The 12,360-nt window shown below is 49.0% G+C and overlaps 2 protein-coding genes across 9 annotated transcripts in view; one reads left to right on the top strand and one right to left on the bottom strand.

Moving 5' to 3' along the window:
- FHL2 (four and a half LIM domains 2) overlaps positions 1 to 12,360 on the bottom strand; it is a 47,539-nt gene that overhangs the window by 22,102 nt on the left and 13,077 nt on the right. For 2 of the 8 annotated variants that reach the window (XM_069580568.1, XM_069580567.1), the window contains exon 1: positions 282 to 910. The exons of 2 other annotated variants lie outside the window; for them this stretch is intronic. The gene's annotated coding sequence lies outside the window, so the exon portion shown is untranslated. Of the gene's footprint in view, positions 1 to 281; positions 911 to 2,290; positions 3,147 to 12,360 lie in introns of those variants that run through there. 4 more of the 8 variants (XM_069580562.1, XM_069580560.1, XM_069580564.1 and 1 more) reach the window with 4 other exon arrangements.
- On the top strand, positions 2,061 to 4,450 carry LOC138436286 (collagen alpha-1(III) chain-like). Its single transcript, XM_069581932.1, has 2 exons — positions 2,061 to 3,229; positions 4,133 to 4,450. Exons 1-2 carry the CDS (start codon positions 2,061 to 2,063, stop codon positions 4,305 to 4,307), a joined length of 1,344 nt encoding a protein of 447 aa, XP_069438033.1. The 3' UTR covers positions 4,308 to 4,450.

Genomic DNA, 12,360 nt, shown 5'->3' with positions numbered 1-12,360 from the left:
CCCAGCTTCACAGTCAGACGCAGGGCGTCCCCTCCTGCCCAGCCTTCTGTTCTACTCAGGTCTCCAGCTGACTGCACGAGGCCACCCCAGCTGGGCAGGGCAACTCAGGTTACTGATTTAGTGTTAATCGCCTCCACAAACAGCCTCCCAAGACATACCCAGAAGTTACATTTGTGTCTTGGCACCAGGTGACCCAATCAGACTGATGCAAAATGAACCACCACAAGAGCTAACACTGCAATCCACCAGTCAGGACAAGAGAGGCCATTCACGTAACTCACCCCAAAGTCACTGCCAGCCTCCGGCTCTGGAAGACTGGGCTCACAGCCCCTAGAGATGGGCCTGTGCGTTCAGTTCCAGGTGGTCATCTTCAGAAAGTGACCGCTCAGTGTAAGTTCATGTGGCAATGTGGCTCTGATAAATCTGGTGTAAGAGAATGACCAGGAAGTCTCCAATGGTTCTTTCTGTTCACGGGAGCTCACGGAACTGGGTTATCTCCTGGTGCTGAGTCAGAGCAGCTTAGGTAAGCTACCTCCTCCAGCCTCCTGCTGATAACAAGGCAGCTGGAGCCCCAGAGGCTGGGAAACAGGCCCTCAGGGCAGGACAGGAAGAGAACCCAGGCCTCCTGAGCCCAGTCTTCAGTCTTTTTTTTTTTTTCAATATCCTGCTGGGCTACAATTAGATTCTTTCAGTACTAGAAGTGACTTAACGACAACCGTGGGTGAAGGTATGCAGTTACGCCCTCATTGAAATGTTCAGGTTCCCCCACCCCCATCCCCCTCTCAGTTTAGCGGTTAGAACTCAGGCTCTCAAGTTAAAGCTGTCTGCGGTCTGCTCTTGGAGTCTCTGTTTCTAAGCTGGGAAACCTTGAGAAAAGTTACTTCATCTCTCTGTGTTCCAGTGTATCTATAAAAACAAGGGTAATATCCATTTTGTATACACTGCTTCTGATGGGCAGGCTTTATAACAAACCCTGCAAGCAAGCCACCATCCTGTGTTTTCAGGTTGTGGAAACCAAAACACCATGAGTTTAGATGACCTGGCCAAGACTGTACAGCTTGAGGCTGAGGGATGGGGAGCGACAGGAATCTAAGCCCAGGCAGCCTAGCTCCAGCCCAAGCACACAGGCTACCAGCCACACCTGCCTCAAAGCACGTCCATACCTGAGCCTACCCCACCATGCCTGGCTGGTGGGAAGCCAACACAGCCCTGTGAACATGCAGCTCTGCAGAGGCATCGAAGCACACCAGATAATAGACACTGTGGAAACCCCATTCCATCTATTAACTCACAACGCTTAAAAATACAGGTTGGAAAACACTGTGAAAAAATTCATACAGCTGCACAATGAAATATTCTTCATTGTTTGCTTTTGTAGGACTTTAAGTGTTAGCCGAGGAATGCCTGTACTTCTCAGACTCTCCTCACTTGTTTCTTGGTTGAAATCACCTTCAAGATATGAAAGCCTCCTCCCTCTAAGGTATTATTACAAAACACACATCAGTGGGGTTAGCTCCAAGGGGGTGGGTCCTAAACACAGTTCTTGGGATTCTAAGTCCCAGAGGTGGGTGGGTTACTGCCTCCCCAGTGCCCTAGTGCAGCATAACTGACCAGGTTAGACTAATGGGAATGGAAAGCCCAGTGGGGATCTGAAAGTCAACAGAATTAATCCTTCCTTTAAAATGAAACATTTAACACTTTGTTCCTGCAATTTCAGATATGCCAAGATACCACAGGAGTCAGTTTAAGATGAGTACTGTATTTTTTAAAAGAAGCCCGTTTTCGTTTTATTCTGCTCTGATCTTTCAGGTTCAGATCTATGCCTGAGGTCACCAGCAAGGTCCACTCCTTTCTACCGCAGGAAAAGCCTGGGCTCCCAGAGCCGACTCACTCGGCCAGTGCACCAAGACCGCTGGCTTGGTGACCCTCCTCTCCAGGAGGCTGGCTGCCGTCCTCCCTTCGGGATGAGGTGGGGTCCATCCCCGGCCAGGTCCCTCCCACCTAAGGTACCTCTAAGGTGGCCCACAGGCCAACTCCCCTGTCCCTGGACCCCCCCGCCCATGGCTGGCTCCCCTCTCTCTGGGTATCCCCACCACCAGACCTCCCATCCCCAGATCCCCCACCGCCAGCTGTCCCCAAGCCCTCTTCCGTTCCTCGGCTCCCCAGTGCCCAGGTTCCCCACCACCCCCAGCCGCATTGTCCACAGATCTCCCCTCTCCTCCGGGGTTCCCTTGTTCCCCGGTGCCCCACCGCCGGCCCCCAGCCCCTGGCCTGACTGGAGCTCACTCACCGCGCTGCGGCTCGCGGACAGACGGCGGACGGCAGCGGAGGTCCGCGCGGCTGGGCCCGCGGAGAGGCGCGCCCCGCCCGGAGAACCCCGCGTGTCATTTGACCAAATAAGGAGACGCTCGCTGGGCGGCGCGGGCCAGGCGGGCGGGCGCCCCCGGGCTCAGGGCGGCGCTGGGGACCCCGGCCCTTTGTCTGCCGCGGGCGTTTCCTGCGTCCCCGGGCGTCGCGGGCGCCGGTTCCAGGGCTGCCGCCGGGTCCCGGGCCCGCGGCGACCCCGCCGGGAAGGTGCGGGGCGGCGGTGGAGGGGCGCCCACTTACCGGGTCTGCAGCAGCTGGAGGCGCGCCGGGGCGGGGGTGGGGGGTGGGGTCTCTACTCGGTCCCCGCGGCTCCTGTGCCACCAAGTAAGCCGGCCGACGGCAGGAAGAATGGGGCAGGCCGGGTCTTTGTCCCGCAGGGGAGGGGACGGGAAGGACCAGTCCCCGCGCTCCAGGCCGGAGGAGCGCCCTTTGGATGTTCTGTGTTCCCTCCGGGGCAGGGAGACCCAGTTGAGCTGGAGAAAGCGCCTCCCCCACTGGACCCCAGACCCCCGAGCCCGGCCTGGGGGCTCAGCGGCACGGCCTGCGGGCGAGAGCGCACAGCAGCCCGGCCAGGACCGGGCGCGCGGGGCTGGAATTGTCCTAGCGCGCAGCCGGGCTGCAAGGTGGGCGGATGGAGGCCGAGGCAGCACAGAAGGCCCGGGGGTGGACGTGCCGCGTTCAGCAGGAGTGGGCCTCGGAGAAGGGAAGCAGTCTGGTTGATTTCTCCTGTTCGATGCTCTGTGTCCCCTGATGTGTCAGCGGGTCCCCATCGTAGAATCACAGAACCCCAGCGCCATCCTGTTAGCTGTCACCTACTGAGATGTACCTACAGGGCATCTCATTGGACCCTCGCCCCTTTAAGGTAAGGGCTAACACTCCTGCTTGAGGGTAAAGACATTTCTCTCAGAGGGGTTTGCTAAAGGCCTCCCCAGCAATGAATGATTCTGGCAGTGGTGATCTGACCTGGAGCCTGAGGAAGGCAAAGCCCTGTATCCAACAGGGGAGGAGATGCCCTCCGCCCCTCAGACCTGACCCCTCAGGACTCCCTTCCCTGCATCCTCCCTGATCCTTGAAGTTTTTCACCAAGAACCTAAGTGAGGGCTCCGGACCTGATTTCTCACTAACAGTCAAAGCAGGCCTCATCTTGAAATCCAGAGCAAACTGGGTATAAAAGCCTTTTCCCTCTGACAGTTAACCTAGGTTATGTTGTCAGGTGTGGTGGTTTAGTCTCTTAGTGTCCCACTCTTTGCGACCCCATGGACTGTAGCCCACCAGGCTCCTTTGTCCATGGGATTCTTCAGGCAAGAATACTGGAGTGGGTGGCCATTTTTTTCTCCAGGGTATCTTCCCAACCTGGGGATCAAACCCCTATCTCCTGTATTGGCAGGCGGATTATTTACCCCTGAGCCACCAGGGAGGTACCATTTGTTGTCTATTTAGTTGTAAACCACAAAATGACCACCTAGGTCTGGAATGATGATCCTAAATCTTTTCAGCAAGTTGAAAAAAATAATAAAACATTAATTTCTGTATTTATCTTCTTTCTGCTGTTTTTTTGCTTACTTAATTTTTTTATTGCTATATTTTTCAGCTAAGTTGAATATTTAATTCATTTATTTTAATTTCCTTTTTGATTGATATAGATATTTAGCTCTCTATGTTTTCTCTTAATAACTAGTTATGCCACACAGATTCGGATATGTTTTTTCTTGATTATTTTAAGAAATTCTACAGTTTAATTTTGCATTTTTCCTTTGACCTAAAGGATAGAGGAGCATATTAAATGTCCCTATGGGGATGTAACCAGCAAAATCCAGCCTCTGGAAGCAAATTCACTCAGTTTCTACAGTAATATCACTCAGGACGAAGAAGAAAAAAGAAGAAAGAAAGAAAGGAGAGAAGTGGAGGAGAAAACCAATAAATTAAAAAAAAAAACTTAACCAACTGCAGTAAATGGTTGAAACTTATTGAGATTCTGAATCAAAGAACAAGCTGTTGAAAAAATAATTTTTCATGAGACAATCTGGGGAAATGTGATACTAACAAATGATTACATTAATAAAAAATATTAATTTCTTTTAGATATGCTGGTGAAATTACACACATTTTTTAAGCCCTTACTTTTCAGAAATATTTACCCATGGAGAAAATACTGTGTCAGTGTTGTTTCAGAATAATTTGGGATGAGGGGGATAAGTAGGACCTACCTATATATATATATATATATATAGTATGTATGAAATAGTATCAGCTGTAGATTAATGATAACCATTGAAAAGTGGTGGAATGTGTATAGAAGTCCATTGTGCTTGTCTCTTTGCTTACTGAATGCTTGAAATATTCAGTAATAAAAAAGTTTAATTACAAATGCACATATCATTTGCCCTTAACCCAGCATTTCCCCTAAAAGTAAATTATCTTATAGGTGGACTTGCTCATGTGTAAGTTCACATACATACAAGAGCAGTCAGTGTAGAACTGTTTGTCATAGCAAAATACTAGACCATGTAATAGGTTCACCAACAGGGCCTAATTCAATATCACATGGTTCCTTTTAGAATTGTTTCTATATGCAGCTGTGAAGAAGAATAAGGTAACTATTTACTGAATTGGCACTTTGTAAAGGGCTTCCCAGGAGGCGCTAGTGGTAAAGAACCCCCTCTGCCAAAGTAGGAGACAGAGAGACAAGCATTCGTTCCCTGGGTGGAGAAGACCCCCTGGAGGAGGGCATGGCAACCCACTCCAGTATTCTTGCCTGGAGAATCCCATGGACAGAGGAGCCTGGCGGGCTACCATGCATAGGGTCACAAAGAGTGGGACATGACTGAGGCGACTTAGCATGCACGGTAGTAACCAACCACTTGTGCTGATAAGGAAAGAAGGGAGAGACAGTATATACGTTTATAATAATGATTGTTCTGGGGAGATTTGGAGGGGTTGAGGGTCAGGAGAAGAGATATGTTTAGTATGCATCCTTTGTTTTCTTAAAAATTTCAGCCCTATAAATGTATTGTTCCTTCAAAAATAAGAATATTTTATTTATTTGACTGCATTGGGCCTTAGTTGTGGCACACAGGCTTAGTTGCCTCTCAGCATGTGGATTCTTCCGGGACCAGGGATCAAACCTGTGTCCCCTGCCTTGCAAGGCAGACTCTTAACCAGTGGGCTACCAGGGAAATCCTAAAAACATTTTAAAAGTTAAAGCAACGCATGTTCCTTCTTTAGGAGAAATAGGAAACAAATTTATCAAACTGAGTTTTTAGAAACTCAGACGTGTTTTGACAGAAAACAAATTGAAGACGGAGGAATGCATTCTGGGCCTAATGATAGAGGTAGTTTTCTGAACAACTTGAACCAGAAGACAAACTACTAAAAAATAAAATCTCACCAGGCATTCTGGGAAACTATTTTGTAAAATTCTCTCTTGCATTGAAAGAGGAAACAGACAGAACAGGCTCTATCTTGAAAGCAGGACTGCCTCTTGGGCCAGACTGTGGACTTTGAGCTATATGCTCAGTATCTATGGAAACAACATACCAACTGGAAAACCAGAGCCCCCGGAAGGAAGAGCCCCAGGGCTCATACCTAGACTCTCCAGTCGCCTAAAAGAATAGCCTAATTATCTGTGGAACCGAATAGAATCATACATTCTATTATGCTTATTGGGGTATGACCACAGGCCTATTGATAACTGTCCATTGTTAACTACCTAGGCTTAAGGCATATGAATCATGGGTTAACTTTGACTGTATCTTTCTTTTCCTTTGTTCAGACTAGTTTCAGGGAATTTGGGGAGGTGGGTTTGGGCAGGTACACTTAAGGTATATAAGGTTTGCACAAAAACTGGTCGGGGTCCTTGGCTGAGAGGAGACTCTGCCTTGGGCCCGCCAGTGTAATAGACTGCACTCCACTATCTGCATTGTCCTTCTGAGTGAGTTTGTTTTCCGGAACTCGCGGCTAGAGCAGTACATCATTGTACAGTTGTTTTATCCATGTCGGAGGATATTGGTTCCAAGATCCCTTAGGACTCCAGAATCCAAGGATGCTCAGGTTCCTTATATAAAATGCTTATATCCTCCTGTATACTTTAAATCATCCCTGGGTTACTTAACAGGGCTTCCCAGGTGGCTCAGTGGTAAAGAATCCACCTGCCAATGCAGGAGACACAGGTTCATTCTTCCCCCTGGGTGGGGAAGATCCCCTGGAGAAGGAAATGGTAACCCGCTCCAGTATTCTTGCCTGGAGAATCCCACGGACAGAGGAGCCTGGCGTGCTGCAGTCCATGGGTTGTCAAAGAGCTGGCCATGACTTAGCAACTGTAACAACAACAAGATTATTTATAATACAAAGACTATGTAGCTAGCTGTAAATGCCATGTAACTAGTTACCAGCCTGGCAAATCCAGGTTTCACTTTTGGGAGCTTTCTGAGATTTTCTTTATTTATTTTTAAGTATTAACCATCTGAGGTTGGTTGAATTTTCAGATGCTGAACCCTTTGATAGGGGGCCAGCTGTATTCCCAGGACCTGACTGTAACGCATGGCACAGGGTAGATGCTTACTAAATAAAGAACTTGAATTAATGGATGGATCATAGAAGAATTGTAATATGTGACATCTCCCATTTTGTAATTTGTTAGTACATAGTATAGCCGATGGAATATTGTAGAGAACAGACCACTGGCATCAGACCCCACTTTGAAGCCCTGTCCTACCTGTGACCGGCTCTGTAGCCCCAAGCAAGCACAAAACCCTAACCCTCAGTTTGCTCATGTGTAACATAGACCGATGACATATTATCTGCAAAACTGTTGGGAAGATCCCTGGACACGGACACATGAACCGCTTGCCAGTAGCACACACTTGGCACATAGTAGGCCCTCAGTAAACACTAGCTTTTACTCCACGGATAAAGGAGAGACGACTCCAGGATAAGAAGGGAAAGTGCAGGTGGTTAAATGGTACATTTTTTTTTTCAGTTACAGTAAGTTCCCAACATATGAACTAATTCCGTTCTGAGAGCACATTCATACGTCCAGTTTGTTTCTAGGGCCAACAAAGTTAGCCTAGGCACCCATGAACATAATCGGCTATAGAGTACTGTCCTGTCGTAGGTTTGTAATACTCTCCACACAAATAATACATGAAAAACACAAAACAGAAGCATTTTCCATCTTATGGTTTAGTACTTCGAAAAGCACAGTAGTACCAGCTGCATCACCATGGCTTTGACGCTTGCTTCCAGACATCCCAGCCTTCAAATAAAGACACTGTGCTACTGTTCTCTGCTAAGTCACTTCAGTCGTGTCCGACTCTGTGCAACCCCATAGACGGCAGCCCACCAGGCTCCCCCGTCCCTGGGACACTCCAGGCAAGAACACTGGAGTGGGTTGCCATTTCCTTCTCCAATGCAGGAAAGTGAAAAGTGAAAGTGAAGTCGCTCAGTCATGTCCGAACCTCAGCGACCCCATGGACTGCAGCCCACCAGGCTCCTCCGTCCATGGGATTTTCCAGGCAGGAGTACTGGAGTGGGCTGCCATTGCCTTCTCCGTACAGTACCAAACAGCGAAGTGCTCAAAAGCACAACCACTTGAGAGGATGCAAGCGCAGGACAACATATGCCAGGCGTGCAAGCCAAGTTACATGACTGGACTGTGAACGCACGTTCACACCTTCGGAAGTTCATAACTTGAAGGTTTGTATGTAGGGGACTTACTGTGTGAGATAAATAAGTCCTGGAGATCTGACGTACAGCACGGTGACCGTGGTTAACAACGCGGTGTGGTATACTTGAAAGTAACACAGTGCACACAAGAGATGTAGGGACTTAAAAGTTCTTATAGACAGAGGCTTAGAAGTTCTGTTTACAAGGAAAAATGTGAGGCAAGGGATGTTAACCTACTGTGGTCATCACTTTCCAATATATGCCAATGTCAAATCACGCTGAAAGTAATATAAGGTTTTTTGTCAATTGTATCTCCATAAACAAAAATCAGGAAACAGACTTCATTCTTGTTGGAAGGAAGGACAACAGTTTAGATCCTGCTTTCAAGATAAAAGACTGTCTTTTTGAGAGAGCAATTCTCTGCTATAGATCTGAGTCGAGTGCATAGAAGGACAAAATTAAGAAATTCCCTTTCCTGGGAGAGGGATTCTGTGGCAATGCAGATGGGTCATTCAGCTTTTCTCGGGTTTATTTCGCTTCTCCTGAAGTTCTGCCCCAGCCAACACTGCAGAGCTTTGGGAGGCACAGCAAGGAACGCGAAGGAGAGGGAAGGCTTTGTGGGGCTGTTGTTAAGTCGCTCAGTCGTGTCTAACTCTTTGCGACCCCATAGACTGCAGCCCGCCAGCCTCCACTGTCCAAGGATTCTCCAGGGAGTCTTCCTGACCCAGGAATCAAACCCGCGTCTTCTGCATTGGAAAGCAGGCTCTCTACTGCTGAGCCAGCAGGGAAGCCCAGCCAGTGGTCCTCTGGGTGATCTGGAACCAGAAGCGTTAGGATCACTGGAAACTTGTGAAAGAAAACTTCTCAGGTGGGTTCTGTTTGAACAAGCCTCCAGTGATCCTGACGACTGCTCGTGCTTTGAGGTGAAACACTCACCGAGGACTCCTGTCTCTGGACTCAGTAATTTACCAGAGACGTCTATGGGGGGCGGGGAGCATCGACTAATCACAGACCAGGCCCAGGGATTGGGATCCAGGTGCAAGCACCACTTCGGCCTGTAGGCACGGCTTGTGAAGGAAGTACAAGATGCAACCCGTACAGGCAAGAAGTTCCAGATGCGTCTCGGTGATGCAAACGCTGAAGCTGAGCTCTCTCCTCCTGACCCCTAGAGGAGGGCCAGCTTCCCAGAGAGTGGGCCCACTGCAGACCTCTGCAGCACCCCTACCCTCACCCCCACCAGAAAGAGAGGGTTAGTCACCCTAAACCACCATCTCAACAGAGATCTTCAGAGTAGATTAAAGAGATATTTCTCACTGGCAGTTGGTTCCACCCACGGCAACCCGGGGCAGGAAGCCCGTGGATGATCTGCCCCTGATTCAGAGGTAATCATCTGTAATTGCCTCGTGGTTGGACAGGGAGTAAGTGTCTCAGAACTAAAGGCTGGTCATGCTCCCAAGAGGGGAGGGGAGGGGAGAAGGGAGGAGTGGGGAGGAAGAAGGAGAGGGGAGGGGAGCAGACTGAGGAGGCAGGGCCTGTGGCCGGCCGTTCAGGGCACTGGTGCTCCCTCTTCTTGAAATCACAGGAAACCCTCTCTGGGACCTGGCTCCACAGGCAGGGTGGCACACTGCCAGTGCCCCTGAGCTGGTGGAGCAAATGGAAGGAACCTGGTCAGGTTACAGTGGTTCCACATAGCTCCCTCCTGAAGGACCCATGTTGTTCCTGTGCCTGGCAGTCAGTCAGAAAAAGCTCAGCTCTCCCAGGTGGCTCCTTGGTAAAGAATCCACATGCCAACGCAGGAGATTCGGGATCGATCCCTGGGTCAGGAAGATCCCCTGGAGGATCCCACTCCAGTATTCTTTCCTGGGAAATCTCCTGGACAGACGAGCCTGATGGGCTGCAGTCCAGGGAGTTTCAAAGAGTCTGGATGGGGCTGGCATACAGCACAGGTGGGCATAAAAGATAGACACTGCCCCTACTCCTTCCTAACCACCCTCTGGCTAGAAAGTAAGATGCTTGCGTTTCCACATCCCATTTCTTCACACTCCCCTTAAACAGTCAGTATGTAAAGCAGGGGTCACCAACCTCACCCTGGATGTCCATAGCAAGACTGTCTTCCATGAAATCAGTCCCTGATGCCAAAAAGGTTGGGGACTGCTTGCGTAAAGCCCCCAGACATGTCTGACTTGGATCCACAGGCGGTGCCAGGATCGAACTTTGCATCGTTGGTTGGTTCCTGAATGTTTGAGCAGCTGACACAAGTCCCCAGGAGCCTTGCTAAGTCAGGAGGAACAGCTCTGTCTGAGGCTTAACATCCAGTGAGAGGAGGCCCTTGTTCCACGGCTCCTCTGGGTCTGCCTCGGAGCAGGAAATGCTGGGTTGTGATGGATGAAGCTATTTGTACTCTAGGCCCAGAAGAACTCTGCTTCTTTCTTTTCCTTTGGGATCATTTCTTCTCTGATTCGAGCGATCCATTCACCTCTCTGCATGCTGTGCTCCGTTGATTCAGTCATGTCTGACTGTTTGCAACTCTATGGACCCACCACAGACTCTTCTATCCATGGAATTCTCCAGGCAAGAATACTGGACTGGGCTGCCTGCCCTCCTCCAGGAGATCTTCCCAACCCAGGGATTGAACCTGTGTCTCTTATGCCTCCTGCACTGGTAGGCAGAATCTTTACCCTCCTGGGAAGCCCTGATTTACCTCTCTGCTTGACAGCAATTTTTTTTTTCCCATGTGTCTGTAAGTCTAAAATCTATTTAAAGGATATATACATGTCCCAGGTCTGTGCAAACCTGGCAAAACCCTGTTTTAAAGGCACCATGTCAGGGTCCCCCAAAGCACTCTACCTGCAGCCTCTGATGATCCTTTATGGCATCCCTGCCAAGGGGGCCCTTCATGCCTCACTTGTTTCTCAGAATGTCAGTTTTAAACCACACTGAAATCACAATTGTTCTTTGTGAAATAACTTTATGAGTCAACACTGCAACTTTAAAATCCCAAAGTTCTTTTGTACTACTTCCGTCTAGATCAGGGTCATTAACAGAAAACCTGTGGCCTAGCCAGGAAGAGCCTGGTGCCAGGCCCTGGGGGGTGGAGGTGGGTGGGCATGAGCAGGGCTCCAAGCCAGGAGCTCTGATGGAGGATACGTCTATATGACCACAGGCAAGAGACCTTCACTGGAAAAGACCCTGATGCTGGGAAAGATTGAGGGCAGGAGGAGAAAGGGGCGACAGATGATGCAATGGCAGGATGGCATCACCAACTCGATGCACATGAACTTGGGCAAACTTCAGGAGATAGTGAAGGACAGGGAAGCCTGGCGTGCTGCAATCCATGGGGTTGCAAAGAGTCAGACACGACTGAGCGACTGAACAACGAGAGACACCCTCAACCCTATCTGACCTTGAGACAAAGAATGTACCACTCACTTCTTACCTTAAAGGGTTAATCTAGTTTTTCTTCAACTCATTTTCATGGCTAATCAATAATTGAAAGATTTCTGTAGTGTCTCCCATGAGTGGTTCTTCACCACCATGCAAATTTGAATATAACAAAGAATTGTATTTTAAGTTGATTTCTGTTCTTCTAAATAAAACAAGTTAAGGACTATTTTCCTCCTCTTTCAGAAAGTGCTTTGACTCCAGACCTCAGAGCCATGGCAGGGCTTCCCGAAACAGCCAGGCTTCTTTCTACATCATTGCAACAGTAGACTGTTCAAAAACCAGCAAAAGATTTTCTAAAACATCTGACCTTCAGCCTCTCCTTGAAGGGACTCTTTGTCCCCCAAAACTTCTTTTAAAATTCTGGTCCAACCTTACTGCATAAATATTTTTGGAAACTTCTGTCCAGTTAGATGCTGAGCAGTTACCCTATAGTCGCACAGGGTTGGTCACACGCCTCCTGCAGGGATGGGCCAGGGGCAAGTCACTGTCAGGTGTGCAAACGTTCATCTCACTGTCCTAGCATTCAAGGTGCTTCCCTCCCTCCCTCTGTCTCTTCCTTCCTTCCTTCTTTTCCTCCTTTCTTCCTTCCTCTCTCTTTCCCCTTCTCCTCAGCAGTTGAAGTTCTCTTTCCACCTGGCAGGTGGCCTTGCCATACACAGGCTCCCTGACCTCTTTAAACTTGCATGGGCTCAACTCCATCTCCCTCCCTGTTTTTGGTGGTACATCTAGTTCCCTACATGGATATTGGGTCCCTCGAGTCCCCAGGACCTGCCGCAAGCAGTTGAAGGAAACACTCAGAGTCAATGGATGTCCACTTGACGTCCCTGGTTCCCCATCACCGTCCAACACGTTTTCTTTTCTTTCTTGCTCTTTTTTATTTATTTA

This window comes from Ovis canadensis, chromosome 3 (genome assembly GCF_042477335.2).
Source record: "Ovis canadensis isolate MfBH-ARS-UI-01 breed Bighorn chromosome 3, ARS-UI_OviCan_v2, whole genome shotgun sequence".
Lineage (NCBI taxonomy): Eukaryota > Metazoa > Chordata > Mammalia > Artiodactyla > Bovidae > Ovis > Ovis canadensis.
The sequence above is the reverse complement of the archived record's forward strand: the minus strand, read 5'-3'. Positions and strand labels throughout refer to the sequence as shown.